The sequence below is a fragment of the Peromyscus leucopus genome, chromosome 18 (assembly GCF_004664715.2).
Source record: "Peromyscus leucopus breed LL Stock chromosome 18, UCI_PerLeu_2.1, whole genome shotgun sequence".
NCBI classification, from domain to species: domain Eukaryota; kingdom Metazoa; phylum Chordata; class Mammalia; order Rodentia; family Cricetidae; genus Peromyscus; species Peromyscus leucopus.
The window spans coordinates 1,903,229-1,930,602 of record NC_051078.1 but is presented as its reverse complement, the minus strand read 5'-3'; the positions used below and the strand labels follow the sequence as shown (position 1 = coordinate 1,930,602).

The 27,374-nt window shown below is 53.4% G+C and overlaps 3 protein-coding genes and 1 non-coding gene across 11 annotated transcripts in view; 2 read left to right on the top strand and 2 right to left on the bottom strand.

Annotated features, from left to right (window-relative positions):
- The window catches only part of Smarcc2 (SWI/SNF related, matrix associated, actin dependent regulator of chromatin subfamily c member 2), a 28,914-nt gene extending 10,942 nt beyond the window's left edge, over window positions 1-17,972 (top strand). Inside the window, exons 12-29 of one of the 6 annotated variants that reach the window (XM_028855409.2) lie at window positions 4,793-4,852; window positions 4,955-4,992; window positions 5,242-5,372; window positions 5,568-5,639; window positions 9,366-9,479; window positions 9,987-10,140; window positions 10,830-10,922; window positions 11,178-11,297; window positions 11,384-11,446; window positions 11,774-12,032; window positions 12,273-12,434; window positions 13,045-13,109; window positions 13,541-13,676; window positions 13,753-13,919; window positions 14,213-14,347; window positions 15,552-15,954; window positions 16,242-16,325; window positions 17,218-17,972. In XM_028855409.2, the coding sequence (XP_028711242.1) occupies window positions 4,793-4,852; window positions 4,955-4,992; window positions 5,242-5,372; window positions 5,568-5,639; window positions 9,366-9,479; window positions 9,987-10,140; window positions 10,830-10,922; window positions 11,178-11,297; window positions 11,384-11,446; window positions 11,774-12,032; window positions 12,273-12,434; window positions 13,045-13,109; window positions 13,541-13,676; window positions 13,753-13,919; window positions 14,213-14,347; window positions 15,552-15,954; window positions 16,242-16,325; window positions 17,218-17,294 (2,333 nt within the window). In that variant the 3' untranslated portion in view covers window positions 17,295-17,972. Of the gene's footprint in view, window positions 1-4,792; window positions 4,853-4,954; window positions 4,993-5,241; window positions 5,373-5,567; window positions 5,640-9,365; window positions 9,480-9,986; window positions 10,141-10,829; window positions 10,923-11,177; window positions 11,298-11,383; window positions 11,447-11,773; window positions 12,033-12,272; window positions 12,435-13,044; window positions 13,110-13,540; window positions 13,677-13,752; window positions 13,920-14,212; window positions 14,348-15,551; window positions 15,955-16,241; window positions 16,671-17,217 lie in introns of all 6 variants that reach the window. The other 5 variants (XM_028855404.2, XM_028855403.2, XM_028855410.2 and 2 more) reach the window with 5 other exon arrangements.
- A 1,284-nt stretch (window positions 17,973-19,256) lies between these two features.
- Myl6 (myosin light chain 6) lies at window positions 19,257-22,266 on the bottom strand. Of its 2 annotated transcripts, XM_028855414.2 has the most exons (7): window positions 22,174-22,266; window positions 21,916-21,943; window positions 20,949-21,092; window positions 20,595-20,768; window positions 20,429-20,506; window positions 20,081-20,125; window positions 19,257-19,433 (listed from the first exon to the last, which is right to left on the bottom strand). In XM_028855414.2, exons 1-6 carry the CDS (start codon window positions 22,174-22,176, stop codon window positions 20,097-20,099), a joined length of 456 nt encoding a protein of 151 aa, XP_028711247.1. In that variant the 5' UTR covers window positions 22,177-22,266; the 3' UTR covers window positions 19,257-19,433; window positions 20,081-20,096. The 2 variants fall into 2 exon arrangements, with proteins under 2 accessions (XP_028711247.1, XP_028711248.1); XM_028855415.2 differs by lacking the exon at window positions 20,081-20,125.
- Window positions 22,267-22,520: 254 nt separating this feature from the next.
- Window positions 22,521-27,152, bottom strand: Myl6b (myosin light chain 6B). Of its 2 annotated transcripts, none has more exons than XM_028855411.2 (7): window positions 27,068-27,152; window positions 25,463-25,679; window positions 24,861-24,888; window positions 24,406-24,549; window positions 23,317-23,490; window positions 22,860-22,937; window positions 22,521-22,738 (listed from the first exon to the last, which is right to left on the bottom strand). In XM_028855411.2, exons 2-7 carry the CDS (start codon window positions 25,631-25,633, stop codon window positions 22,710-22,712), a joined length of 624 nt encoding a protein of 207 aa, XP_028711244.1. In that variant the 5' UTR covers window positions 25,634-25,679; window positions 27,068-27,152; the 3' UTR covers window positions 22,521-22,709. The 2 variants fall into 2 exon arrangements, with proteins under 2 accessions (XP_028711244.1, XP_028711245.1); XM_028855412.2 differs by lacking the exon at window positions 27,068-27,152 and adding an exon at window positions 26,770-27,024.
- LOC114681818 lies at window positions 24,218-24,322 on the top strand. The gene has a single exon (XR_003732950.1). It is a non-coding gene; the product is annotated as a U6 spliceosomal RNA (small nuclear RNA).
- Window positions 27,153-27,374: the final 222 nt, after the last annotated feature.

The window sequence follows — 27,374 nt, the reverse complement described above, 5'->3', positions numbered from 1 at the left end:
ACCCCCTCCCTTTCCCATCCCTGCTGTGCCAAGCTCTAAAAGGGCTGATTTCCCAGATCCAAAGCAGCTTTCCCTTCTGCGTGGCTGACTAGTGAAATTATCATTCCCCTGAGAAATCCTCTGGCTTCACACCCATGTCTGATAGGGACAAGCTTTCAACTAAGAGTTGTCTGCAGACTTTGTTTTTCTGATCTGAGGATCAAACCTAGGACCTCCTGTGTGCTAGCAAATGCTCTACCACTGAACTGCAGATCCTTTTGTGTATGTGTGAGCACATACGCAAGCTTGTAGAGGCCGGCGTTCAGCGTCAGGTGTCATTCCTCAGGAGCCTCTACCTTGTGTTTTTAACATTTGTTGGCGCACGCATATGTGGGGGGGGGGCGGAGACTTGCCCCGGTGCGTATGTGTGTGGGGGGGGATTTGCCACGGTGCATGTGTGGAGGTCAGAACACAACCGGGAGTTGGATCTCTCCTCTGCCTTGTGTTTTGAGACCTGGGTGTGCAGGATTAGGCTAGTCTGGTTTGCCCGTGAGCCTCAGGGACTGCTTTTCCCTCTTCCCAGGGCTGTGAGTAGAAGTTCATGCCACTGTGCCTGTGCCTGCCTTTTACATGGATACTAAGGAGCGATCAGGTCTTCAGGCCTGTGCAACAAGCACATTAGTGACTGAGCTGTCTCTCTACCCTCATAGCTTTGATTATGCCTTACCATCAATAAAATATATTTCAAGAAGGGGGCGGGAGAGATGGCTCAGCAGTTAGAGCACTGGCTGCTCTTCCAGAGGACCTGAGTTTTGTTCCCAGCAACCACATGGCAGCTCACAACCATCTTTTTTTTTTTTGTTTTTCGAGACAGGGTTTCTCGGTGTAGATTTGGAGCCTGTCCTGGATCTCACTCTGTAGACCAGGCTGGCCTCGAACTCACAAAGATCCGCCTGCCCCTGCCTCCCAAGTGCTGGGATTAAAGGCCTACACCACCACCACCACCACCCAGCTGCTCACAACTATCTTTAATTCCACTTCTAGGGTATTCAGCACCCTGGCACAGATGCACACGTAGGCAAACATCAATCAAATAAATAAATCGTTTATATATATATATATATATATATAATATATATTTATATATAAGTTTCAAGACAAATTATGCAAATTATACTACCAAAGCATTACTTTAGGGCCATTATAAAACACATGCAAACATTGTCATTAAGAAATGGAGTGGGGTAGGGGCCTGGGCAGGTGTCTCAGTGGTTAAGAGCACTGACTGCTCTTGCAGAGGACCCAGGTTTGATGCCCTCCACCCATAATGGCGGTTCACAACTGTCGAATTCCAGTACCACAGGACCCAACACCCTCTTCTGGCACTGCGTGTAGGTGGTACACAGACGTACATTCTAGCAAAACACTCGTACACATAAAAACAAACCTCTAAAAAAATTATATTTTGTTTTTGTTTTTCAAGACAGGCTTTGTCTGTGTAGCCCTGGCTGTCCTAGAACTCACTTTGTAGACCAGGCTGGCCTCGAACTCACAGAGATCTGCCTGCCTCTGCCTCCTGAGTACTGGAGTTAAAGGTCTGCACCACCACCACCCAGCAGGATTTTTTTTTTCTGATACGCTGTTTTTGGCCATGTGAAAGTAAAATCTATTGGCTTTTAAAATGTATTCGTAGTAGCTGGGTGGTGGTGGTAGCACACGTTTTTAATCCCAGCACTCAGGAGGCAGAGGCAGGTGGATCTCTGAATTTGAGGGTAGCTTGGTCTACAGCATGAGTTCCAGGACAGCCAAGGCTACACAGAGAGACCCTGTCTCTGGAAAAAAAAAAAGAAAGAGAGAGAGAGAGAAAGAAAGAAAGAAAGCTAGACCAAGGGTATTGCTTGTTAGAGCGCTTGCCTAGCATGCACGAAGCCCGGAGTTTAATACGTAACACTGTGGTGCAGCTCTGTAATTCCAGCATGTGGGAAGCAGGAGAATCAGGAGTTGAAGGCCAGCCTGGGATACGTGAGACCCTGTCTTTAAAAAAAAAAAAAAAAAAAAAGGTGCTGCAGAGATGGGTCATCCTGAGGACCTGAGTGCCAATCCTTAATACACCCTATAAAACACCGAGTGTGGCAGTGTGTGCCATAATCCCAGTACTGAGGTGGAGGCAGGAAGAGCCCAGGGCCTTGCTAGCTAGTCAGTCTAGCTGAATCTGAGCTCAGGTTCAGTGAGAAGCCTCATTTCAAAAAAGAAAGGAGAGTGATAGACAATAACACCAATGTAGACCTCTGACCTCCACATAAACACACGTACACTCCCACACATACTCAATAAATTTGAATTTTTTAAAAAGAAAAATGTTGGGGTTAAAAAATGGCTCAGCAGTTAAGGGTGCATGCTGCTCTTGCAGAGGACCTGGGCTTCCCATCACCCACAGATGGATTATATTAAAAAATCTCCAGGGGATCCGGTGCTCTCTTCCGGCTTCCAGAGGCACCCTTTACACATGTTCACACACATACACGTGTGTACATATTATATTAAAGCAGATATTTTTTAAAAAGAGAGAAAAATGTAAAGGGCATCAGGAACAGCTCTAAAGAGAAGCTGCTTTTCTTCTGTATCTCGGCGGGTCACGTTGGGCACCCTGTAGAGGACGCTGCACTCCAGTACTGTGGTCTCTGTCCCGTTCACTGGCCTCAGATACTCCAGAAATATAGTTCAGGGGTGAGATTTGGGAAGCTGTTTTCTCCTGGACGTTGTGTACGTCAGCTGAGCAAAGTGTCGTGCTTTAAAAGGTTTAAGATTAGGTTGGGGGTGCAGCTTATTGTAGAGCACCTGCCTGTGGGTGCGGGTCCTGCATTCCATCCCCAGCACTGCAGACAGTTTTAAACAATCTTGTTTAAATATTGAAGGCAAGCAAGCACAAGGCCCTGGGTTTGGTCCTCAGCTCTGGGGGGAAAAAATTTAAGCCAGACATGGAGTCACATAATTTTAAATCCCAGCACTCTGGAGGCAGACACAAGGGGAGCTCTGTGAGTTGGAGGCCAGCCTGGGCTACATTGTGAATTCCAGGACAGCCAGGTTTCATAGAAAGACCCTGTCTCAAAGATAAATAAAATAAAATAAAAATAAATTAAGGTCTGGCCAGACATGGTGGCACAGGCCTTTAATCCCAGCACTCAGGAGGCAGAGGCAGGTGGATATCTGTGAGTTTGAGGCCAGCCTGGTCTATATCAAGTTCCAAGACAGCTAGGGCTGCACAGTGAGACCCTGTCTTCAAAACAAAAACAATAATATTATTAATTAATTAATTAAGATCTAACGATTCAACCAGGCCTAGTGGCCTAGCATAGTTTGTTTGTGGTTTTTTTTTGTTGTTGTTGTTGTTGTTTTTTTTGTTTTGTTTTTTTGAGACAGGGTTTCTCTGTGTAGCTTTGCGCCTTTCCTGGAACTTGCTTTATAGACCAGGCTGGCCTTGAACTCACAGAGATCCTCCTGGCTCTGCCTCACAGGTGCTGGGATTAAAGGCGTGCGCCACCACCGCCCGGCTAGCAGAGGTTTATAATTCTAATTACTTGCAAGGTTGAGGCAGTAGAGGTGTAAGTAGTACCAAGCCTACCTGGGCTGCAGAATGACGACTCCTAAAGTCAATCTGGGCAACTTAATGAGACTTTGTCTCAAAAGAAGCAGCAAAGTCAAGTATAGTAGTAGCTCATACCTGTAATTAGTGCTTGGCAGGCAGAGGCAGGTTGATCAAGAGTTCAAAGCCAGTCTTAGCCACATAGTGAATTCAAAACCAACCTACACTGCTTGATTCTGTTTCTTTAAAAAAGAAAAAGAAAAAATATTTATTTTTTCTTTCTTTTTTTTTTTTTTTTAAAGATTTATTTATTTATTATGTACACAGAAGAGGGCACCAGATCTCACTACAGATGGTTGTGAGCCACCATGTGGGTGCTGGGAATTGAACTCAGGACCTCTGGAAGAGCAGCCAGTGCTCTTAATCACTGAGCCATCTCTCCAGCCCAAGATTTATTTATTTATGTATTTTATGTATATGGGTGTTGGTCTGCATGTACATCTGCACACCAGCAGAGGGCTTCGGGTTCTGTGGGACTACAATTATAGATGGTTGTGAACCACCATGTAAATGCTGGGGATTGAACTAAGGACCCCTGTAAAAGCAACCAGTACTCTTAACCACAGAACCATCTCTCCAGCCTGAGGCTGTTTCAAAAAGCAAAAGCAAGAATAAATAAATAAATAAATTGAGGAAAAAGAACAGAAAGTGCTGAGGAACTGGGCCTGTGGAGCAGGGTGTAATCCCACCACTCAGAAGTGCAGGCTGGAGAATCGGGGTCACTCCTGGTCACACAGCAAGGTGGAAGCCTGGAATACATGAGACACTGTCTCAAAATAAAAACAAAAACGAAAGGCTCAGGGCTGAGGCCGCACCCCGGTGGGGCCCTTGTGTACATGCAGGAGACTCTAGGTTCAGTTGCCCGGACACCAAGGGTGGTTGGCGTCTAACTACTTATCTATAGATGATCCAGTTCCAATTCATAGAAGATGATACAGGAAAACAGGGACCAAAGACAGGAATGGCCCTCAGGATGCTGAGGCAGGAGAATCATAGGAGTTTATACACATAGATAAGGAAGCTAAATGGAATCATTGGTTGGGTAAGGCAATAAATTAACTAGTGTGTTTCAAAGTTTTTTTGAGAAAGCAAGCAAAACTATTAATAGTTGAGAACCGAGGGCTTGATTTTGGCTAACGTGTCTAATACAGTGGCTCTGTCTCCTGGCAGTCAACACTAAGAAGGACTCGGAGTCGGCCCCAGTCAAAGGAGGCACCATGACTGACCTGGGTAAGACCGGGAGAGCTCACCTTCCCCAGCCTTGTGGCTTTCCAGGAGGCCCTCGCGCCTCTGGAGGCTCTGGCCTTACATCTGGCCTTCTCTCTCTTTCAGATGAACAGGAGGACGAGAACATGGAGACCACGGGCAAGGTGGAGCCAGTTTAGAGAGGCTCTACCTCTCTGTGTGGTTGTGGCTGTAAAGTTCCTTCTGCCTGGGCTTTTCCCACCGTAGATTGCTCTGGCTGTTGCTCAGAGCTGCAGCCCACTCAGAGCCCCAGGGCCCATGCTCCTCCTCCTCACCACCTCTTGTTAGTGCCCGTGCTCCTGGGTGTAGGAGAGACTGAGGGATGCTGGCGGGCAGTGGGGACGCTGAGTGTCCAGCAGCCTCCGTACTCACAGGATGAGGATGAGAGCAGCACCGGCAACAAAGGGGAGCAGACCAAGAACCCAGACCTGCACGAGGACAACGTGACCGAGCAGACCCACCACATCATCATCCCCAGCTACGCCGCCTGGTTTGACTACAACAGGTACTGGGCCAACGTAGCCCTCGGTGCCTCTGCCCTGTGCCGTCCTGTTTCCTGCCTCGGCGAGGTTGGCGGCGCACTTCCTTCCAGAGGAGTTCCCGGCTCCCCTCGACAGTTCAGGGCGCTTATGACCTCACTCCTTCAGGGCTTCTCTCACGCCCCTGGTACCTTCTGAATCCGCTGTAACTTCTCTTGCAGTGTCCACGCCATCGAACGGAGGGCTCTCCCTGAGTTCTTCAACGGCAAGAACAAGTCCAAGACTCCAGAGATGTAAGATTTCAGCTCATGACTCTCTTTGGTGCCCTTTCTGCATTCACCCCTCCAGATTAGCAACATCCAACCAGGCTCTCTCTGTTAGGCTTCCAGAGAGACATATGAGAGATGCCGCTAGCCAGCCACAGCCTAACACTTTAACGCCTGTTCTCTAGGTGTGGCTGAGGATGATAATGTAGAGCGTAGAGCGCTCTCTGTATAAAACAAGTGCCTGCCCCAAGCTGCCACTGCTTCATGTTTCAACAGATGCGGACAATTTCAGTCCATGATTGTTCTGTTCTCTGAAACGCACATAACCCTAGTGTAAGCAGCACCTTTAATTAAACTGTAGATGACTATGACTAGGTGGAAATCCTGATAGGAAAACAAGATAAGGCCAACCCTGGCGGTTCACGTCTGCATGTGGGAGGCTGAAGCAAGAGCTCAGATCGGAGGCCGGTGTGGCTTCCTAGCTAGACTTTCTCAAAGAGAAGAAAAAAGAGAACAAGAGAAGGGACGAGAAGGAAGGTCCCATTCTGAGAAATACCAGATGGAGTGCACATCTGGAAGAGTAGCATGTAAAGTCCAGGATTCGGGCTGGAGAATGTGGCGCTGAAGTGGAACTGGTGCCTGATGTGTACAGGAGCTTTGTCCCAGCACCACCGCGCACGTGGAGAGCAGAGGCAGGCAGATCTGTGTTCTAAGACCACCGCACATGCAGAGGGCAGAGGCAGGCAGATCTGTGTTTTAACACCACTGCACATGCAGAGGGCAGAGGCAGGCAGATCTGTGTTTTAACACCACTGCACATGCAGAGGGCAGAGGCAGGCAGATCTGTGTTCTAACACCACTGCACATGCAGAGGGCAGAGGCAGGCAGATCTGTGTTCTAACACCACTGCACATGCAGAGGGCAGAGGCAGGCAGATCTCTGTGAGTTTGAGTCTCATCTACATAGATCGAGGCCAGCCAGGGCTAGATAGTGAGACCTGATCTCAAAAACAAATAGTAAAATCACAGGTTTGGGGCTCTGAGTTGGTGTTTATTGAATCTGATAGTTGCTGTTTTCCATATGTGTCTTGTAAGACACACTCTCTTCCAATAACCTCCTACCCCGAGCCTCTGCAAACTTCTTACTCATCTCTCTGGCTCTCCTAAGATACCTGGCTTGGACATTGACTGTGGTGAGGGGTGATGAGTGAGCACATGACAAGGTAGACCAGGCTGAGAACTGGGAAAGTTTCCTCCGTACCTGCTGCTGCTGCTCAGCCTCCCTCTGTGGGGTCATCTTTGTTCACCTGTTTCTTTCTCCATAGCTGGGTATGGGTCTCTTCCTCCTGAGGAGGGTAGGGTTTGTCAGAAAGGAAACGGAGTTAGTGACCAGATGCCATGATTCCATGTGGTATGCTTTCAGGGATACTAAATGAGAACTGCTGACATCTGCTGACTTGAGTCTCCACCACACACTGGCTAGTCTCCTGAGGTTGATGGGCTGATAACTCTTGTCCCTAGTTTACAGACCAGGAGGCTCGTGGGAGAAGCAGATGACCTAAGCCAGTTAAGTGAGCTCACAGCTAGGGAGAAGTAAAACCAGGATCTGGATCCGTAGTCTGGCTTAGATTCTCAGATTTTAAACTCTATAACAGCTACCTTTTTTTTTTTTTTTTTTTTTTTAATATTAAGAGGGTTTTTTTGGGGGGCGGTGGCGTTTCGAGACAGAGTTTCTCTGTAAAGCTTTGGTTGTCCTGGATCTCGCTCTGTAGACCAGGCTAGTCTCAAACTCACAGAGACCCACCTCCCTCTGCCTCCCAGAGTGCTGGGATTAAAGGCGTGCGCCACCACTGCCCTACAAGATTTATTTTAATTTTTAAATTATTGTATGTGTGTGGGTATGTGCATGTGAGTGCAGCGCCCACAGAGGCCAGAAGAGGGCGTTGGAACTGTTGGAGCTGGAGTTACAGGCCACTGCGAGTGGTCCAGCACAAGCAGCTGCCATTTTCTGAGCTACAATATGGCAGACATACGTAGTTCCCCACGGATCCTGAGTGACGCCAAAGGAGCCTTAAGTTCAGACAGCTTGACAGCATTATCATGATAGGACTGGCATCCGACTTTAAATCTTCTGACTTCAAAATACAAATTACATCTGTAATCCCAGCATTGAGCAGCTGAGGCAAGGTTACAAGTTGTAGGCCAGTCTGGGCTACAAAGAGAGTTCCACACTAGCTTGAACTACAAAGTGAGATCCTGTCTCAAGAAAAAAAAAAGCCAGACATGGTGGGGCATGTCTCTAATCCAGCACTCTGGAGGCAGAGGCAGGTGGATCTCTGTGAGTTCAAAGGCAGCCTCCAGCCTGGTCTACAAAATGAGTTCCAGGACAGTCAGTGCTATATGGAGAGACTCTGCCTCAACCAAAAAACAAAAACAAAACAAAACAAAACAAAACAAAAAAAAACCAAAACAAAAGGAGGGGTGTGTGTGAAGATAATCTGTGGTTAGGATGTGTACTGTTCTTGCAGAGGACCTGAGTTTGGATCCTAGCACCCATATCTAGTGGCTTTCAGCTGCCTATAACTCAGCCTTAGGAGTATCTGCATGCAAGTGCACATACCACCACACATAATAAAATAAGTCTAAATATTTTTTAATTTATTTATGTGTGCCAATGCTTTTCCTACACATATGAGCATACACCGTGTATGTACAGGTGCCTTTGGAAGTCAGAAGAGGGTGTCAGATCCCCTAGGACTAGAGTTCGGGTGGTTGTGAGCCACCCTGTGGATGCTGGGGACTGAACCAGGGTCTTCTACAAGAAGTCCTCTTAAACACTGAGCCATGTCTCCAGCCCCCAAAATATAATAAATCTTTTTTTAAAGCAAAAACAAACGAAGGGTCTGTGAGATGGCTGGTGGGTGAGGGAGCTTGCCAGCAAGCCTGGTGACCTGCATTTGATCCCTGGAACCCACGTGGTGGAGGGAGAGAATGGACTCCCATAGGTTGTCTCTGACCTCCATACACATGCCTTGAAGCATGCATGCATGCATGCATGTGTGCACGCGCGCATACACACATACACACACACACACACACACACACATTGATTAATTAAAAAAGAAAAAAAAGGCAGAGAGAGTGAGTTGGATGTCTTGTGGGTAAAAACTAAGTTTGCATGCTTAGTGTCTTGGGAAACAGGCATTTTTTTTCTTACCTTTAAATTATTGTTTCAAAAGTTGGGTAAATTGAGCATGATGGTTCGTCCTGTAACCTCAGCACTTGGGAGGGTAGGAATCCCAGGTAAAAGTAAGTTGCTAATTCACTTATTTAAAAAGTCATCAAGCAGAATGCAAGAAACATTTGTATTTTAGATTTATGATTTTATGTCTGAGTGTTTAGCTTGCGTGTGCGTATGTGTACCACGTGTGCCTGGTGCTCATGGAGTTTGGAAGAAGGCATCCGATTCCCTGGACCTGGAATTATGGATGATGATGAGCCACTATGTGGGTGCTGAGAACTGAACCTGGGTCTTCTGTGAGAATAGCAAGTGCTCTTCACCACTGGGCTGCCTGGTCGGCCCCCAGCAGGAAACATTTGACCACTACACAGAATGCTGGGTGCTCCGTTGAGTTAAATGACCTCTGTCCTTGTCACCCAGGAGGGTCACTACCACTTTGCCCGTTTTTCCTCTCCTTCGGCCTTAACAAACATTAATTTTCTTCCTCTTCCTCGTCTTTCTGACTCTTCTAAGCTACCTGGCATATCGAAACTTCATGATTGACACGTACCGACTGAACCCCCAGGAGTATCTGACATCCACTGCCTGTCGGCGGAACTTGGCGGGTGATGTCTGCGCTATCATGAGGTGGGTCTTGCTTCTGAGAAGAGTGGGGTTGAGAGGACGTCTGTCTGTGTGTCCTGGCAGAGCTGCAGATACTTACGGGAAAACAGGGAACAAGCAGAACACACCTTAGGGAAAGGCCCTGCATGGCAGGTTTGAGGAGTGAGGGACTTAGGGGTCGGAAATGTGACAAGCCGGAGGACAGAGGGCTGTGTCCTTAGTGGAAAGACGGAGGACAGAGGGCTGTGTCCTTAGCGGAAAGACGGAGGACAGAGGGCTGTGTCCTTAGCGGAAAGACGGAGGACAGAGGGCTGTGTCCTTAGCGGAAAGACGGAGGACAGAGGGCTGTGTCCTTCGCAGAAAGACAGTTGGGCGGCCTTGCTAGCTGTCCAGGAAGAGATGGTCACTAGGATGTGGTCATGGAGGGAATCCCGGGCTGAGGGTGTGTGCCTGGCTGTCTCGAGTGGGTGATGGAGGAACCTTCCTCCTTTCTGGCTTTCCCACATGGCCCAGCCTTGCTTTCTCTCACAGGGTCCATGCCTTCCTGGAGCAGTGGGGTCTTATTAACTACCAGGTAGATGCTGAGAGCCGACCAACCCCAATGGGGCCTCCACCCACTTCCCACTTCCACGTCTTGGCGGACACACCGTCGGGGCTGGTTCCTCTTCAGCCCAAGACCCCACAGGTAGGGTGAGGGGGACTGGGGACAAGGCTGGGTGGGTGAGACGGGTCTTCTTTGGACTTTTCTTTTTCTGTTTACTTGTTTATTTTGATATTTTTTAGAGTAATGATTCAGGAGTGTTGTAGGGTTTCTTCTTTTACCATGAGTTGGAAGGGGCCACAGGAATCAGCCCATGGGTTTAGTGCCCTCCTTTAGCTCTGATCGCTAAGCTGTAAGCACTAGCTGAGGGAGAGAAGTCGTTCCTCAGCCCAGGAGCAGACAGGCTAATGTAGGAGGAGGAGCAGACGGAGAAATTGCTTGCAATAACACGTATGAAATTTTTATACTTTGTCATGTTGCCCATATTTTTTTTCATTTTTGCCTCATAATTATTATCACCTTCATTTTTTTCCATTTCCATTTCATATATTATTTAAAAAGAGAAGAAAACATTATGTGGCTTACACAGAGACACAGACTGAATCTAGGATTAGGATCTACTGTCCAGCTCCTTAGAGAGTCTGTAAAGATACATGTGACTACGAATGTCTACCATGCCCACTACATGTCTGATTAATCACGGAGGCAGCATGGGACAGTGGCATGAGTGTCCCCAGAGCTTGTGGGCCGCCCAGCATTGATCTTTAGGCCTCCAAGGCCTTGGCCTGGCCATTTCCTGCCCAGCCTCCATGACGCCAAGCTCTGTCCCCCAGGGCCGCCAGGTTGATGCTGATACCAAGGCTGGGCGGAAGGGCAAAGAGCTGGATGACCTGGTGCCAGAGACGGCTAAGGGCAAGCCAGAGCTGGTAGGTGGGGCGCAGACCCCGCTGGGCTGTTTATTTGCCCCTTCACTGGGGGGCCCCTGCCTGGGAAGAAGAGTCAAGAGAGCAGAGGGACTACAGCAGTAAGGGAGGAAGTCCCGCCCAGGGAGGCAGCTCTCTCTCTCTGTCTGTCTCTCTCTGTCTCTCTCTCTCTCTGTCTCTGTCTCTCTCTCTCTCTCTCTCTGCCTCTGGCCCCTCTGGCTACTCACATTCACCTCCTTTTTCCCCTTCCTCAAATAGCAGAGCTCTGCTTCCCAGCAAATGCTCAACTTTCCCGACAAAGGCAAAGAGAAACCAACCGACATGCAGAACTTCGGACTGCGCACAGACATGTACACAAAGAAGAACGTTCCCTCCAAGGTAGGGGGTGCAGCCAGCCCCGGCTGGGAGCCTGCAGCCCACGTGGCTCAGACGCCTCTGTCCTGACGGCCCCCGTCTCTCTGCAGAGCAAAGCCGCGGCCAGCGCCACCCGGGAGTGGACGGAGCAGGAGACGCTGCTGCTCCTGGAGGTGACTGGGGCAGAGCCGGGGGGCTCTGCTGTGAGGGAGGAGCGGCTGGGGTGCAGCTGCCCCGAGAGTGGGGGGCACACGTGCAGACCGGTGTGGGCGGAGCCTGTCACACCTGTCCCAGGAACAGCTCCGGGTCAAGGATTTGGGCCTTTTCGTAACCCCACATCCTTCCTAGCGCTCCTCGGAGCTCCCCCTTGGATCCAGCAGAGTACAGACACACCAGAACACAAAGCTTTGAAACCAGATGCCCTTAGTCGGCTGGGGGGAGTCGACTTTTCGAGGAAAGTGGCTAAGTAAGCAGAGTTGTGTCTCCACCACCACCACCAGGCTCTGGAAATGTACAAGGATGACTGGAACAAAGTGTCTGAACATGTGGGGAGCCGCACACAGGATGAGTGCATCTTGCATTTTCTTCGCCTTCCCATTGAAGACCCGTACCTGGAGGACTCGGAGGCCTCCCTAGGCCCTCTGGCCTACCAGCCCATCCCCTTCAGTCAGTCAGGCAACCCTGTCATGAGCACTGTTGCCTTCCTGGCCTCTGTCGTCGATCCCCGAGTTGCCTCTGCTGCGGCGAAGTCAGCTCTAGGTAATTTGGGGGAGAGGGCCGGCCTTCTTAGTTTGCTTTTGCAGGGGTAGATGCTCAGAGTGAAGCCTCCTCAAGTCTGGCTGCCCTGCTGGCCCGTCTGGTGCTGCCTTAGGTCAGGCACCTGTCTAAACCCCATGTTGGTCTTAGAGGAAGACGGGCTTGTAAGAAAGCTTTCACGGGGATAGCCAGGACTGTCCGTCCACCCGCTACATCCCAGCCTCGTCCCCCTGGGTCTTACAGAAGAGTTTTCCAAAATGAAGGAAGAGGTGCCCACAGCCTTGGTGGAAGCCCACGTGCGGAAAGTGGAAGAAGCCGCCAAGGTCACAGGCAAGGCAGACCCCGCCTTTGGTCTCGAAAGCAGCGGCATTGCAGGGACCACCTCTGACGAGCCCGAGCGTATCGGTGAGCACAAGCTTCTAGAGCTCTTCCCGCTCGCCGAGAGCCGGGCCAGCTGGCCTCCCGGTGCCGGTGCCGATGCCGGTGCCTTCCCACCCTCCTCTTGCCCTATCACAGCACAAGTGGAAGAGGAAATCTGTGGGGTTTTATTTTCCTTCATGGGGTCACTATAGGGAATTGGGCTCCTGCGGGGCGTTTACCCACCAACCCCACAGTTCCCCAGAGTTCTCTTGAGTGAGCAGCAGGAAATATAGATAGAAGGATTTATATGGCGGAGATAAACAGATAGAAAATAAAGGATAGCCTCGAGAGGGCCTGGAACCTATTCCAGCGGGCCCCGACTGTCTCTGCCCCAGGGTTTTGATAGAGACGCCAAGGGGTGGAGCAAAAGACCTCCTCCCCCAGCACAGCCAAGTGCAGACCATCTCAGACACCTGCACCCAGGCCCGTGGTCCTGATCATCCTCTATTCGGACCTGCTGGGTAAAGCCACAAGGAACCCGAGAACGGGCTCCCACAGGCTCCTACTGGTCCTATCCCTGAGGTTTTTGGCTACTGGGAAATTGTCGCATAGATGGGACTTATCTCTCCTTTCTTTCCTTTCCCCATGGGTCCAGAGGAAAGCGGGGCTGACGAGGCGCGGACAGAGGGCCAGGCAGCAGATGAGAAGAAGGAGCCTAAGGTACGGAGGGAGTGACTGGGTCTGGGAGAGGCTGCTTAGTACAGCCTGTGGAGACAAGGAATCCAGTGGAAGGGCAGCCTCCTGAAGTGAGGGGTCACATGGGGCTGAGGAGGTAGTTCAGTGGGTAAGAGTGCTTGTTCTCCAAATCTGAGTTAGAGTCCCTAGCACCCATGTAAATAGTTTTGCATTGTTCCATGTGCCTGTCACCCCTCTGTGGGACCCCATTGGAGGGTGGACCTGTCTTGAGGTAATAAGATACCCAGTGTCCTGCTCTGGCCTTGGCATGTACACACATAGGTTTACACACCCACCCATGGGCAGGCACCACATACTACACATGCACACACAAAGAAGGAGGTCGAGTCAGTTTCCAGGCCGGGCCCCTGTGAGAACTGCACCCCTGATGTCTCCCTTTCTTCTGGAAACTGCAGGAACCACGGGAAGGAGCAGGAGCTGCCGAGGAGGAAGCGAAGGAGGAAGCCAGTGAGGCTCCCAAGAAGGATGAAGAGAAAGGGAAGGAAGGGGACAGCGAGAAGGAGTCGGAGAAGAGCGATGGGGACCCGATAGGTGAGCCGTCCAGATGGCGGTGCACACGGGGACAAGATGTGCAGCGACAGGCTAATCCAACCTTGTCCCGGCACAGGTGATCCTGAGAAAGAGAAGGAGCCGAAAGAAGGGCAGGAGGAAGTGCTGAAGGAAGTGGGCGAGTCCGAGGGGGAGAGGAAGACGAAGGTGGAGCGAGACATCGGTGAGGGCAACCTCTCCACCGCCGCTGCCGCTGCCCTGGCCGCTGCCGCAGTCAAGGCCAAGGTAAGGGCGGCCCTCGGGGCCGAGGCTGCCCGCCTCTCTGACGCCCTTCCTGCCCCACTCCTGAAAAGCGTTGGCTGTTCCTTCTTTCTTCATCCCGACTGAGTTAGTCCTCTCAGTCTCATCACTGGCTCTTTCCAGCCCTCGGATTTCTTTGACTTGTCTTATAAATGAGTTACACTGTTCTGAGTTGTGACCCAGCCCTTCCTTCTTAAGGCTGCCAGCCCCCGCCCTTCCCTCTCTCCCCAATGTCTGCAGCTGACCCCCTGGCTGACCCTGTCACGCTCCTTGCCTAGCATTTGGCTGCTGTTGAGGAGAGGAAGATCAAGTCTTTGGTGGCCCTGTTGGTGGAGACCCAGATGAAGAAACTAGAGATCAAACTCCGCCACTTTGAGGAGCTGGAAACGATAATGGACCGGGAGCGAGAAGCAGTGAGTAGTGTCCAATCAGGGGCCAGCAGACGCCTGGGCTTGGGGGTCCTGAGGCTGACAGGACATCACAGGCCAGGGGAGAAGGGCGGGGAGCCTCGCGGCTGAGACCCACGGGTGGGCCGCTGATGAGGCCTCTGGCCGCTGCGTCTCACGGTCTCGCAGCGAAGCTTGCCTCTTACTAGCGTCTCATAAAGCCGAGCGACTGGATGGATTTAAGAGATGACAAGAGACTAGGGAAGTCAATTTGGGGAATGGATAGGACAGACAAGTATGGATTCAGTTTTCTTGAGGGCTTAAAAAGAAATAGAAGATGAGGACTCTGCTCTCAGAAACATCAAATACTCAATAGGAGATATTTTAAAAAAAAGATATCAGAAACAGTTAACAATGCTTAAACTACCCAGAAAATTCATATTAAGAGATTTTTCTAGGGGATAGAGTGGTGTAGCATTTGGGAACAGACTACTCTTCCAAAAGACCCACGTCAGCCCCTAAGGGGCCTTTCATGGACTCCACACTCACATGCATATACCCCCCCCTACAGACACGTGTACATGCATATCATTAAAAAAACCTTTAAAATTTTTCAGCTGGTGTGGTGGCACACACCTTTAGTCCTAGCACTAAAGGGCGCAGGCGGATCTCTGAGTTCCAGGCCAGCCTGGTCTACAGAGTGAGTTCCAGGACAGGTTCTAAAGCTACACAGAGAAACCCTGTCTTGTGAATGAATGAATGAATGAATGGATAGATAGATAGATAGATAGATAGATAGATAGATAGATAGATAGATAAATAAATAACCCTGTCAGGAATAAATAAATAAACAAATAAAAATAAGTGCTGAGAGATTCAGAATAAAATCAAAATTCAGAGGCCATTCAATTCATCTGGGATGGCTCCCTAAGAACAGTAAGTTTTTAGCTGATTTTGAAGGAAAAGAACTTGAGTTGGTAGGAACCGGAAGCATTTTCAGATCAGAGTAGTAACAAGTTCAGAGTTTGGGGTTGAAATGAGCCAGAACCACACCAGACGCACTCCAGTGCAGCGAGGGACCATACGGATAGTGGGAGCCGTGGCGGTCTTAGAATCTGGGAAGAGTGAGGTGCTTGAGAGATCAGGTATTTTCAAAAGAAAAAGTGGGGGGCAAGGCACTTGCCCAGGGATCTTCTGGAGCCTGCTAACAGTGTTCCGTCGGCATCGGCAGCTGGAGTATCAGAGGCAGCAGCTCCTGGCCGACCGGCAGGCCTTCCACATGGAGCAGCTGAAGTACGCGGAGATGCGGGCCAGGCAGCAGCACTTCCAGCAGATGCACCAGCAGCAGCAACAGCAGCAGCAGCAGCAGCCGCCGCCACCGCCCACCCTGCCCCCAGGCTCCCAGCCCATACCCCCAGCCGGGGCCGCTGGGCCCCCCCCAGCCCATGGTCTAGCTGTGGCTTCAGCAGCGGTGGCCCCTGCTCCTGCTGGCGGAGGGGCCCCTCCGGGAAGCTTGGGCCCTTCTGAACAGATCGGGCAAGCAGGGTCGACGGCAGGGCCACAGCAGCCACAAGCAGCTGGAGCCCCCCAGCCTGGGGCAGTCCCCCCAGGGGTACCCCCCCCTGGACCCCATGGTGAGTATGGGTTCTGAGTGGTGTTGGCTGTAGGGAGCCAGGCAGAGGTTGTGGTTCCTGTGAAGGGAATACCTGATGGGCCTGGAGATGAGAGTTGGTTGCAGTTCCTACACATGGCTCCACTAGATTATGTCCCCAAACCAGCAGGGGTATCTGGAGTTTTGTTCCAAGAATTTGCCACGTATTCCAGTGCCAGGAAAGGGGGTGTCGCCAGCTAGTGGTTAGTGAAGCCTGAGCTGGCATATAAGATTTTACTCTTCCCACCTCTTTGTTCTCTTTATTTCTAGGCCCCTCGCCGTTCCCCAACCAACAAACTCCTCCCTCAATGATGCCAGGGGCAGTGCCAGGCAGCGGGCACCCAGGCGTGGCGGGTAATGCTCCTTTGGGTTTGCCTTTTGGCATGCCGCCTCCTCCTCCTCCTGCTGCTCCATCCATCATCCCATTTGGTAGTCTAGCTGACTCCATTAGTATTAACCTCCCCCCTCCTCCTAACCTGCATGGGCATCACCACCACCTCCCGTTTGGCCCGGGCACTACCCCCCCACCTAACCTGCCTGTGTCCATGGCGAACCCTCTACATCCTAACCTGCCGGCGACCACCACCATGCCATCTTCCTTGCCTCTCGGGCCGGGGCTCGGATCCGCCGCAGCCCAGAGCCCTGCCATTGTGGCGGCTGTTCAGGGCAACCTCCTGCCCAGTGCCAGCCCACTGCCAGGTGAGAAGGGGCCAGGAGGGGAAAGGGTGAGGGAGAGGGTTCCCCACGGTGCGAGGGCGGGCGAGAGGGGAAAGGGTTAAGACGCTAGAGCTCCACAACGGTCTCCAGCACTCCGGCAAAACTAGACCCAGGAGGAAGGGCCTCTCTGGCTGTCCTCCATTTCCCCATTTGGCAGCTGCCACCTCTGGGATGACGTTGGGGCCTTTCACTGGTGGGTCCTGGAGGCGTCCGGTGGCACAGAGGACCACAGTTGTGAACCTGGAAACTAGCTACCCATTTGCATGACGATGGCATTCCTTTGCTTGTTCCTGTCACATTCAGATGCCCCCATTTAGAGTCCTTGGGGGCAGGAGGATGGTTTGGGATGTAAGATTTTCCCAGCGCCAGGTGAAAAGGATATTGGGGGGAAAAGAAGTTAAACAGAGTGGGTACCTCATTCATCTACCCACCCACTGCATGCCATGCCCAGTTCTGTTTGTGTGTGGAGCCTGGGGCTGGATCCATCTCTCTGCTTGCTCCAGCTCATTTACCTTCCTTTTCTCCACAGACCCAGGCACCCCCCTGCCTCCAGACCCCACAGCTCCGAGCCCAGGCACAGTCACCCCTGTGCCACCTCCACAGTGAGGAGCCAGCCAGCCATCTCTCCCCCTCACTCCCCATGGAGATCACAGTTCCAGGATCAGCCCTCCCCCACGGCTGGGACCCTCCCTCAGCCTGGAGAGTTCGTCACTACGTAAGGAAAGCTCCTGCCCCTCACCGTCCCCACCATGACCAGCAGAGGTGTGCAGTTTTAGATCCAGTTCTTAACCACGGACTTCTGACTAAAAGATGTTTCTAATGCCTGGGAGAGAGAATAGGATGCAGACGGTGCCTCAGAGGAAGGGGTAGGGAGAGATGCTTCTAGAGGTTCTACTAACCACTTCCGAGGGTTTTTACCCCCTTCGGACTCACTGCAATTTTGATAACAAGTGGGTAACATGGAAACGGAGCCCTTTAAAAGGGAGGTTTTAAAAAGACACATTGGAGCCCACTAAAGATAACTCTGAGGGGAAGGGCAGGTCTTAGGAGGAGTTCAGGTTTGAGGGTGAGCTGTGGGGGTGGAATAGGGTACCAAGCCCGTCTCCCTGAGCCCCTTGGTAGTACTGAGTCAGCTCCCCTCACCCGGTCCAGTTTATTCACGCTAATCCCTCCTGCGGCTTGTCATTGCTGCTCTTCCAGGCCAGCCCAGCCCAGCCAATGACCTTCCCCTCTGGATGTCAGCGTTGTGTTTGTTTTTAAAAGTCACCTGCTTAGTTGATGTCAGCCTATGTGTGTTTGGTGGGGAAGTGTATCTTGGGGGGATTCCGTGGTAGGTGTTAGAGGAAGCAAGGGCCACAGTTGGGGCTGTTCTTCCCGCTTTCCTGGTTGTGTCTGTGAGTGCTGAGAAGGCCAGGGAGGGCCAGGGAGCTCCAAGAGGATGGGAGTTTGCAAACCCTGACAGTTTGAAAAGCACTTAGACCCACTTTTGATGGCGGGACACCGCTGACTTCTGCCCTTCCCACCAAGCCCGACAGAACCTCACTGATAGCTAGGGGTTCCCTCCCCACGTGAGGACAAGACCGGGGTGCTGCGCAGCCTGACTCTGCCCCCACTGCCCCCACTCCAGTTCCTCCTCACCCCCCCTGGACGCAGCAGGACCCCAGGCTCCACACCCGCTTGTCCTCCTGGCCCAGGGTTTCTTTCCTCCGCATCTTGGCACCTTTCTTCTGTTCAGAGTTTTCTGTAAAAGTTTCTTTTCTTTGTTCTTTTCTTTCCTTTCCTTTTTTTTTCTTCTTTTTTTTTTTTATAAATTAATTTGCTTTCAGTTCCATCTTGTGGATGCCTCTGTGTTCTCTTACCTGTGGCTGCCAGGCAGGGGGCAGACTGGGCTGGGGGCAGACTGGGCTGGGGGCAGCCTTCCTGGAGTCCCTTCCTGGAGAAATGTGGACATTTATCACAGGCCCACGGTGTCAGTCTCTTGCCACAAGAGCCCGAAGGCAACCCAGCAATTAGGACTCACTGCAGCAGCAAACAGCAGGTCTCACCTACTCTGAAAATCGCCCCTGGCAGCACATCCCCTCTGCACAGCTCTAAACCCTTCTGGACAGCGGCTACATTCCTTCCCTTATTAGGGGGAGGCAGCCCTCACCTGCTACTCGAGTTGGCCCCCAGCCCTGCAAATGTACAAGACAGGCTGGGCAGTACTAATATGTCCTGGCATTTTAGTTCCAGTAAACACTGACAGGCTTTTCCCACAAAGTGTTCGGTACTGAGGGGGGGGGGGCGGTCTCAGAGAAGCCCTAAGAGGCTAAGAAATTTAACTTGACACAGAACGGAACAAAAGGATACCCCCCACACACACACACAGCTAGCTCTGATCCTCTAGGGATTTGACTTTCTTCATTCCCCAAAGGGGAGCCTTTCGTTAATGAGGCCGCGGTCATTACTTCAGGCCTACTCCAGTTTTCCTAACCCCACCCTCCACTTTGAGCTTTGTCTCAGGACAGATACAGAACCTCCTCACCTTTTCCTCCCTCCCCCTGCTCAGGACAGGAAACAGAACCAAACTAGGGCCAGGACAGAAAACTTTATTTTGTGAAGGCAAACATCCAGAAGAGACCAGATGGGCAGGCAAGGTGCTGTGATGGGGGAGCCTGGGAGGGGCCGCAGAGAACTCGCACTGGGCAAGGCACAGGCTCGGGATCCGCAAACCCCCTCAGCCATTCAGCACCATCCGGACAAGCTCTGTGGAGAGGAGAGGTGGAGTAAGCCGCGGAAGGGCTGGGGAGGGGCGCGCCACGGGCCAGAGACTGCCAGACCATGAAGGTGGCGCGAGGAACATGCCCACAGCAACCGACCCTGGGGTCACTTTGCTCTCTGTCCCTGGCTCCCCTCCCGCCAGCTGCTCGCCCCCCACCCCACGCCGGGTAGCAAGGACACAGCAGAGGCAGCGAAGTTCTCGACTACTCCCACAGCTACTGTCAGCACTGGCGGGAGGGAAGGGCAGCTCTGGGTTAGGGTACTCCAAGCTGCCCAGCAGAGGGATGGAGAAAGAACGGTCTGTTAGAGCAGCAGAACAGGGCAGGCCGCCCATCCCCCTTTGCCAACTCTCCATGCTCCAGGCCAAAGATCCACCATAAGGCAAGCCTTGTCTGCAAGCTGGTGAGGTTTCTAGACACCAGCACCAAGAGCCTGTAAGTCAAACCTCAGGCCGGAAAGAAGGAAGGAGTACCACACCCCCAAGCTGCCTCCCTCACTGAGGAACCCCTCCCCTCCCGAGCCAGCTCCATGCAGAATCATGCCAGGAGGAAGTCAGCTGGTAGTGGACTATGGGCAGGGGCTAGAGAAGAGAGACACCAGGGAGACACTAGAGAGGCTGGGAGGAGCCGTACCCGCCCCACGGGCCCGTCACCCCGACAGGATGTGCCTCACAAATGCTGCAGGAAGGAAGAGACATTAATGGTGAAGACAAGACACAGACATGGGGTGGCGGGGTCAGGCAGTGGGGGGCAGACATTCTGTTTACTTCCCATTCCTGACCCACCCGTGACCCTCCAGTGACCCTCCACCCCTTCCATACTGTCAACCCCCACAGCCCCCTCCCAGGCTGGACTGGGCCTGGCCCCCGACTCCTGGCTCCCTTTTGGAGCCAGGTCTAGGAATAAAACACCTGAGGTCCTGTCCTCAACGTGCCCTGAGAGACCGCCTCCTCCTCAAAGACTACACAGTCCGTCCCTCACCTTCGTAGTTGATGCAGCCGTTGCTGTCCTCATGCCCCGCCACCAGCATCTCCACCTCCTCCTCCGTCATCTTCTCTCCTGAGAGGAAAGAACGTTTGTACAACTGGGTGACGGTGAGGTATGTCAGGGTGGCACTCAGCTCCAGAACGAGGTCACGCAGCCTTACCCAGGGTGACAAGGACGTGACGGATTTCGGCACCCATGACAGTACCGTTCCCTTCCTTGTCGAACACTCGGAGGCCTTCCACATAATCCTCATAGGTTCCCTGGTCCTTGTTCTTGGCCACCGTCTGCAGCATGGGCAGGAAGTGCTCGAAGTCCAGCACCTTCACGTTCATCTCTGCCGGGCAGGAGGTCAAGTGTCAGACGTGAGAAAGCACACGTTGGAACACAGTGAACTGAGGACTCTGGCCCGAGAGGGGAAATCTACGGGATTGGCTCTTTGGGCCCTACAAAGATAAAGGGGTGCTTTTAGCTGAACAACCATAAACCCGCTGGCATGCGAAGTTCTTAAGCTCACCATCACTCTTGGGGTTCCCCAGGACCTTGAGCACCTCGGCGTTGGTAGGGTTCTGGCCCAGGGCCCTCATCACGTCCCCACACTGGCTGTACAGGATCTTGCCATCACCTGTTCGGTCGAACAGCTGGAAGGCCTCCTTGAATTCTAAGGATGCAGAGGAACAACAACAGCACTGGGGATTAAGTCAGTCCTCACTGCAGACCTCTGCTGCTAGTTCAACTTTAACCATGCTGGAGAAACGAGATACCTCGCCTGTACACCCAAGACTGCTCATAGGGATCCGTTTCTACCAACTCAAATGTCCCACATAAAGACACACGGCCTCTTCCCCTTAGTACAAGGTGGTAGCCATCTGTTTGTTTACACACACCCTCAGGCTGCAGCAGACTAGGCTCTTCACTACTACACTGCCAGGTAGGAATTTGCCACCGCCCAGCTGGGTCCTGTCCATATAAGGAAGTAGCAGTGGCGAGGGACTCCAGGGTCATTCTAGCCTCCCACTTCCCACCCTTCCCCTTATGGAGATCTTATCTTCTGGGGAGGGTGGCAGCTAAATCACATCCTTAGCAGACTTCCCAGTCCCCATCTTCACGAAATATCAAGTCACCGCTCTCTACACAACCCAAGCTTAAGGAGGGGACAGTTATCACAGGAGAGGCCAAAGTGGCAGGTTAGAAGATGCAGGACACAGGCGTGAAGAGACCCGACACACAACAAGTTGTTTCACATGCCCACACCACCTACAACTCACCCAGTGCTTGGGGCTCAGATCTAGAGTGGAGGGGGAGGAGGAAGAAAGAGTGAGAAAAGAAAATGGAGGATCCGGAGAGGAGGAGGAGAAGGAAATCCACGGGGCACTCTCCCGGGAGTGCTCAGGAGATGACAGGCGGGGGTCAGAGGACAGATGCAGGAGGAGGGTGGCCCTCACGGTCAGGGGGGCCTCAGCTGGGGGTCCGAGCCCGCCTACCTGCGGTCTGGTCCTCGGTGAAGTCGCACTGCTCGGGGAAGAAGGGATTGGTCAGCGCCCCGGCCCCGCGAGCCGCTCTCCCGGCCTCGGTTGCAAGCCGAGGGCTCGCTCCCCTCCCGCGGCAGAGCCCTCGCCCTTCCCATCCCCACCTCCGGCCTCCCAGGACCCGCGCTCGCCCACATCCGCCGGCTTCTCTCCCCGACCGCGGCTCCCTCCGTGCCCCCAGCCTCCCCGACCCCCCGGTACCCGGGCGCGCACCATCTCGGCGGCTCGGCTCGGCTCGGCAGGGCACTTCCCGGCGGTAATGGCTCCGACTCCCGGACCCAGCCCCAGCCTTAGTACGGCCCGCGGCGCGTGACGTCACCGCAGCTTCCTCCAATGGGGATGCCGGTCTGGGCCCGTGCCGGTGACGTCACTGCATCAGCGCCGGGGCGGGAGGCCCCGCCCTCGGCCCCCCGAACGCCCCGGGGCCCGGGCCGGGACTTTATGGAAGGCTCCGCTCCGAACTGCACAGAGAGCGGGCTGCGTTTGGGCCCCGGCAGGAGACAGGGCTACCCACTTCCCTCCTTTCCCCTTCCCGAGAAGGAAGACAGTCGGAGACCACAGCAGGAAGCATGTCTTTATTTCAGAACTCGGGGTGCCGCCTAGTGGCCGGAATGCGCGCCGAGCCGCGCGGGCGGTGGTAAGTGTCCGGTCTGCGCGTCCCGGGGGGGCGGAGAAGTTGTCCAGACGACGGGAGGACGCGCTGCCCGCGCTTCTGTGCGGCGGGCCGAGGAGCCGGAGGGCTCTGGAGCTCACAGGCTCAGGATGTGCTTCAGGAAGGCTGCACGGGACGGGGTGGGGGCTTCAGAAGCTGACCCGACCGACCTTGGGTGGTTGAGGGTGCCCCTGGCCACACCAAGGACTCCCCGCGCCCCGGTCTGCCCCTGCCCCTGCCCCCTCACCCTCGTAGTTGATGCAGCCGTTGCTGTCCTCGTGGCCAGCCAGGACAGTCTCCACTTCCTCCTCGGTCATCTTCTCTCCTGGACCCCAAGCACAGTTAGAGACCCGGGCCCAGCCCCTCCGCCCCTCCCTGCCCTTTCCTTTCCATGTGGCCCACGTCCGCGGCGCCTTGGAACTGGTGAACGCTCTGACCGACAGGAAGGCAGCTGCAGGGGTTGACGTGCACGGGACCCCGCACGCGCGAGTCCGGCTCGCAGCGGGGGACATGAGGCTCACCCCTCACTCCCTCTGCTCGGCCCAGTGCTGGACACTTCAGCCTCTGGATGAGCGCGCCCCTCAGATTCTGCCTCCACAGCTCTTCCCAGCGCCCTCAGGACTCTAAGCCCATTCCAGGCTTTACCCGGCTCCTCCTGGCCCACACCCCCTTCTCCATCCCACAGTTCTGGTCCCCGGCCTCACCCAGAGTGGTAAGAACATGTCTGAGCTCCGCCCCCATGACTTTGCCGTTGCCCTCTTTGTCAAAAACTCGAAGCCCCTCCAGGTAGTCCTCATAGGTGCCTTGGTCCCGGTTCTTGGCCACTGCTTGGAGCATGGGCAGGAACGTCTCGAAGTCCACGCGTCGGGACTTCAGCTCTGGAAATTGGAGTTGAGAGAGAGGTCACTGAGGTGTAGGATCTAGTAAGCATCCATCCCTCCCACAGTGACTTTCATCTCCTTCAGCATTCAGGATGTTTTCCTGCTGTGTTCAACAGCTTTTGAAGCCCTGAGATCCAGCCCAGCGTCCTTGGTCACCTTTACCAATGTTCTGTCAGAGCGGCCAGGCACATTCAAGGCCAGCCAGAACAATTTAGTGAGACTTTTATCTGGACAGAAAAATAAAAAAGGAAGCACTGGGGACATAGTAGAGTGATAGGACACACTCAAGATAGAAAGAGAAAACTGCTAATCCATGTGTGGTGGCTCACACCTTCAGTCCCAGCACTCGGAGGCAGACGGAGGCAGATCTCTGTGAATTTGAGGCCAGCCTGGTCTGTGTAGTGAGTCCCAGGACGGCCAGGGCTGTCAGTGCTGCTGGGATAGAGCTGCAGGCTCGAGGGCAGCAGATGCCGGAGTGGTGTCAAGGCCACCCTGAGTAACTCAGTGAGAACCTGCCTCAGAGTAAGAGTAGGCCTGCCGCTCAGTGGTGAAGGGCTAGTCCACCACGTACGAGGCGCTGGGTTCAACTCCAGCCCCTCACATACTGGAGCGATCCCAGCACTCTGGGAGGCAGAAGACCAGAATTTAAAGTTATTCCTGGCTAGGATACTGAGACCCTGTCTTGGGGATGGGGTGGGGGGAGAGTCAGAAATGGAGGTCAGTTGCGCTCACTTTGGCAGCGCATATACTAAAATCGGAACGATCCTGAGATTAGCCTGGCCCCAGCACAGGGCTGACACATATTAAAAAAGAAGGGGAGCTCAGTGTCCCAGGGCAGAACCCTGTATTCAGTCTCCAACACCAAGAAAAGAAAACAGAAAGAAAGCCCACGTATTCCAAGGTTCCTCTCACCATCACTCTTGGGGTTCCCCAGGACCTTGAGCACCTCGGCGTTGGTAGGGTTCTGGCCCAGGGCCCTCATCAGGTCCCCACACTGGCTGTACAGGATCTTGCCGTCACCTGTTCGGTCAAACAGCTCGAAGGCCTCTCTGAACTCTGAGATGTAAGGAGAAGACAGTGTTGACCAGGGCCCCCATCACCTCCAGACACGAGGGGAGTTTCCTTCGGAAATGTAAGGAGAAGGCAATGTTGACCAGGGCCCCCATCACCTCCAGACATGAGGGAAGTTTCCTTCGGAAATTACGTTCTAGGGCTGGGCAGAGCACCGTGTGCTACAGCTGGACCAAACCAGGGAGGAAAACGGGACGTGTGGGAGGGTTCAAGGTCAGGACTGTAGTTGAGAGAACAGAGAGTCTGACCAGGCTTTGGGATAGGACAATGGGGCTTAGGAAACGGCTTCTCCTCACCCTCCAGCTGGTCCTTGTTAAACTCGATCTGTAGGGGGGAAAAGAGCAAGTGAGGAGAGCTGACAGGGCCTTTTCCGTCCCTCTCCCGCTCTCTCAGCCCACTGGCAGCCACTTGTGGGGAGGGGCCCATAGGGGTGAGGCTGGGAGCCCCGCCACTTCAGTCCATTCCCTGCTCTGGGCCTTGGGAGAATCCCAAGAGGAATTATAGGGGGAGGGTTTCCTGGGAACAGGGCTAATCCCACACCACCTGTTCCCCTCCCTCCGCTGCCCTGAGTCCTGCATCCCTCACATAATTGGGGGCTGAACAAAGGCTAAATTTACCCTGCCCCCAGCTGTGATTGTCTAACAAGCCCGTCCTCTTCGGTCCCCCCTCAAGTTCAGAGATGTGGCCTTTTGAGTTAAACAGCTAGTCAGGGGCAGATAGCAGCTCTCTCCCTTCACCTTGAAACTGGCCTGGCCTAGGATCCCCCAATCTCATTACATTGTTCATTCATTCCCTACCACCACCATCCCCCCCCACACACACACATATTCCCTAGTCCCCCAGACTGCATAGCATCTGTGAACCACCCCTTCCAAATTCCCACTTTGCTGGCACTCACCACCACTTTGGAGAGGTCAACAGGGGGCTCCTGGGTTTTGGCAGGGGTCTGGGGGGCAGCTGGCTCAGCCTTGGTCTTGGCTGGAGGGGTCCCTGCTGTAGGCTTGGCAGCAGGCTTGGAGATGGAGGGCCCTGCTGGTTTCTTCACAGGAACATCTTTCTTGGGAGGCATGATGTCAGGTGGCCAAAGGACAGTGTGCCGATGGGGGCACCCATCTCTGTTTAAATAGGCAGGGAGTCTGGGATGTCAAGGGGCGGGGGCAGGGGCAGGGGCAGGGAGCCAGTTGGCGGTGGCAAGGGTGAGGGACAGGAGAGTTGTGCCTGTCTGCCTCCACTCCCCTGGCCTCCTGTAGTCCAGGACTCCTGCCCCAAAGTTTTCCTCCCTCTACCGCTCCTCCCCCAAAGCTGGCCAGAATATTGTTTCCTTTAAGGGTAGGGGGAAGAAACAGGAGACTTCTCAACCTCCCGGGTAAGAATAGGATGCTTGCCAGTGATACTGAGATAGCGTGGGTGGGTGGGGGAGCTGGACAAACGAAAAACCGGCATTAGCTTTAGACTGTAGAGGGCCCAGGCAATGGAAGGATTTGGTGAGGGCGGGGGGGGGGGGTACTGGGCAGTATAGGAGCCTAGTGGGAAGTGGGAAATTTTTAAATAAGTTCTGGAAACAATAAAGCATGGTGGCCGGGTAGTGGTGGCGCACGCCTTTAACCCCAGCACTCGGGAAACAGGGGCAGGCGGATCTCTGTGAGTTCGAGGCCAGCCTGGGCTACAGAGTGAGTTCCAGGACAGCCAGGGCTGCTACACAGAGAAATGATGTCTCGAAAAACAACAACAAGAAAGGTGGTGAGGTCTTTCCCCTCTCTTCTGCCCATTCCCATAGTTAATGATCATTAGAACACGTAGACCCTGGGCCCTCACCTACCCCCAACCTGGAACTATGCACAGCAACCAGAACATGACTTCTGCACCTAGTGCTGATTTAGGGGTGCAGGTGTAGACAAGGTTTAGGTTTAACATCTGCCACACATACTTCCAGAGAAAGAACGTTTTTTCCCACAAGGTACTGCTAATCAAATCAGACAAAGGGCTAGGATGCCTAATGAGCTTGGAGGGAACACACACACACACACACACACACACACACACACACACACACACACACACAGGAAGGGAGGGCTATGGGAGACAAACCCGAGCCTAGACGCTCTGATCCGAAAGGTTACAGGATCTCCTACGGGTTTCATGGGTATTCCCACACCCCAATTAGGAGCATAATAAAAAAACAGAGCTCAGCTTTGATTCACAAACCTTGCTGGAAGCTGTGGCAAAGAGAAGAGGTGTTTGGGAGCTAGAAGGAGGTTCTGGCCCCTCTATTCTCGGAGAAAGAAGATTTAGGTAGCATTCTGAGAGACTGGTCATTCCAGTTAGGCCCTGGGGATCTGGGAGTGATCGTGTGTCTCAAAGGGCGTCAGAATCTTTTCACTGAAAATTGCCCCATTTTTTTTTGGAAAATAAGAAATCCTTCCGCAGACAACACACCTGTTTCTCTTATTCGCACTCCTAAACCTCAAGAGGGAAAAGGCCCACCCAACCCTGCAAAACTCACCTTGCCGGGTGCGAGGAAGGGGCGGGGGAGGGGGGGGCGAAACGCAGGGCTGCTCCGGGCCCTGAAGGGTTAACGGCGGCGGCCGCGGAGCATGCCGGGAGTCGTAGTCCCTGCGCTCTCCCTGGCTCTCCGGAAACCTTTTCTCCAGCGGTGGGAGGTGGCGGTCACTTCCGGCCCGCGGCGGCGGTTGGTGACTCAGGCTCCGCCGTGTGCGCGGGTTCCGGAACCGAGAGGGCTTGAGGCGTCCCCGCCCCTGGGTCCAGGGCGGCGGCTGCACCGCGCTGCACCGCGCTGCTTGCCCTTCCTC

Coding starts and splice junctions, on each gene's coding strand:
- Myl6 (XM_028855414.2), bottom strand. Junction 21,093..21,915: donor CACCGAGGACCAGACCGCAG/GTAGGCGGGCTC, acceptor CTGCATCCTTAG/AATTCAAGGAGGCCTTCCAG. Junction 20,769..20,948: donor GGGGAACCCCAAGAGTGATG/GTGAGCTTAAGA, acceptor CCTGCCCGGCAG/AGATGAACGTGAAGGTGCTG.
- Myl6b (XM_028855411.2), bottom strand. CDS start 25,633: ATGCCTCCCAAGAAAGATGTTCCTGTGAAGAAACCAGCAGGGCCCTCC. Junction 24,889..25,462: donor TTGACCTCTCCAAAGTGGTG/GTGAGTGCCAGC, acceptor TCCCCCCTACAG/ATCGAGTTTAACAAGGACCA. Junction 23,491..24,405: donor GGGGAACCCCAAGAGTGATG/GTGAGAGGAACC, acceptor TCCAATTTCCAG/AGCTGAAGTCCCGACGCGTG.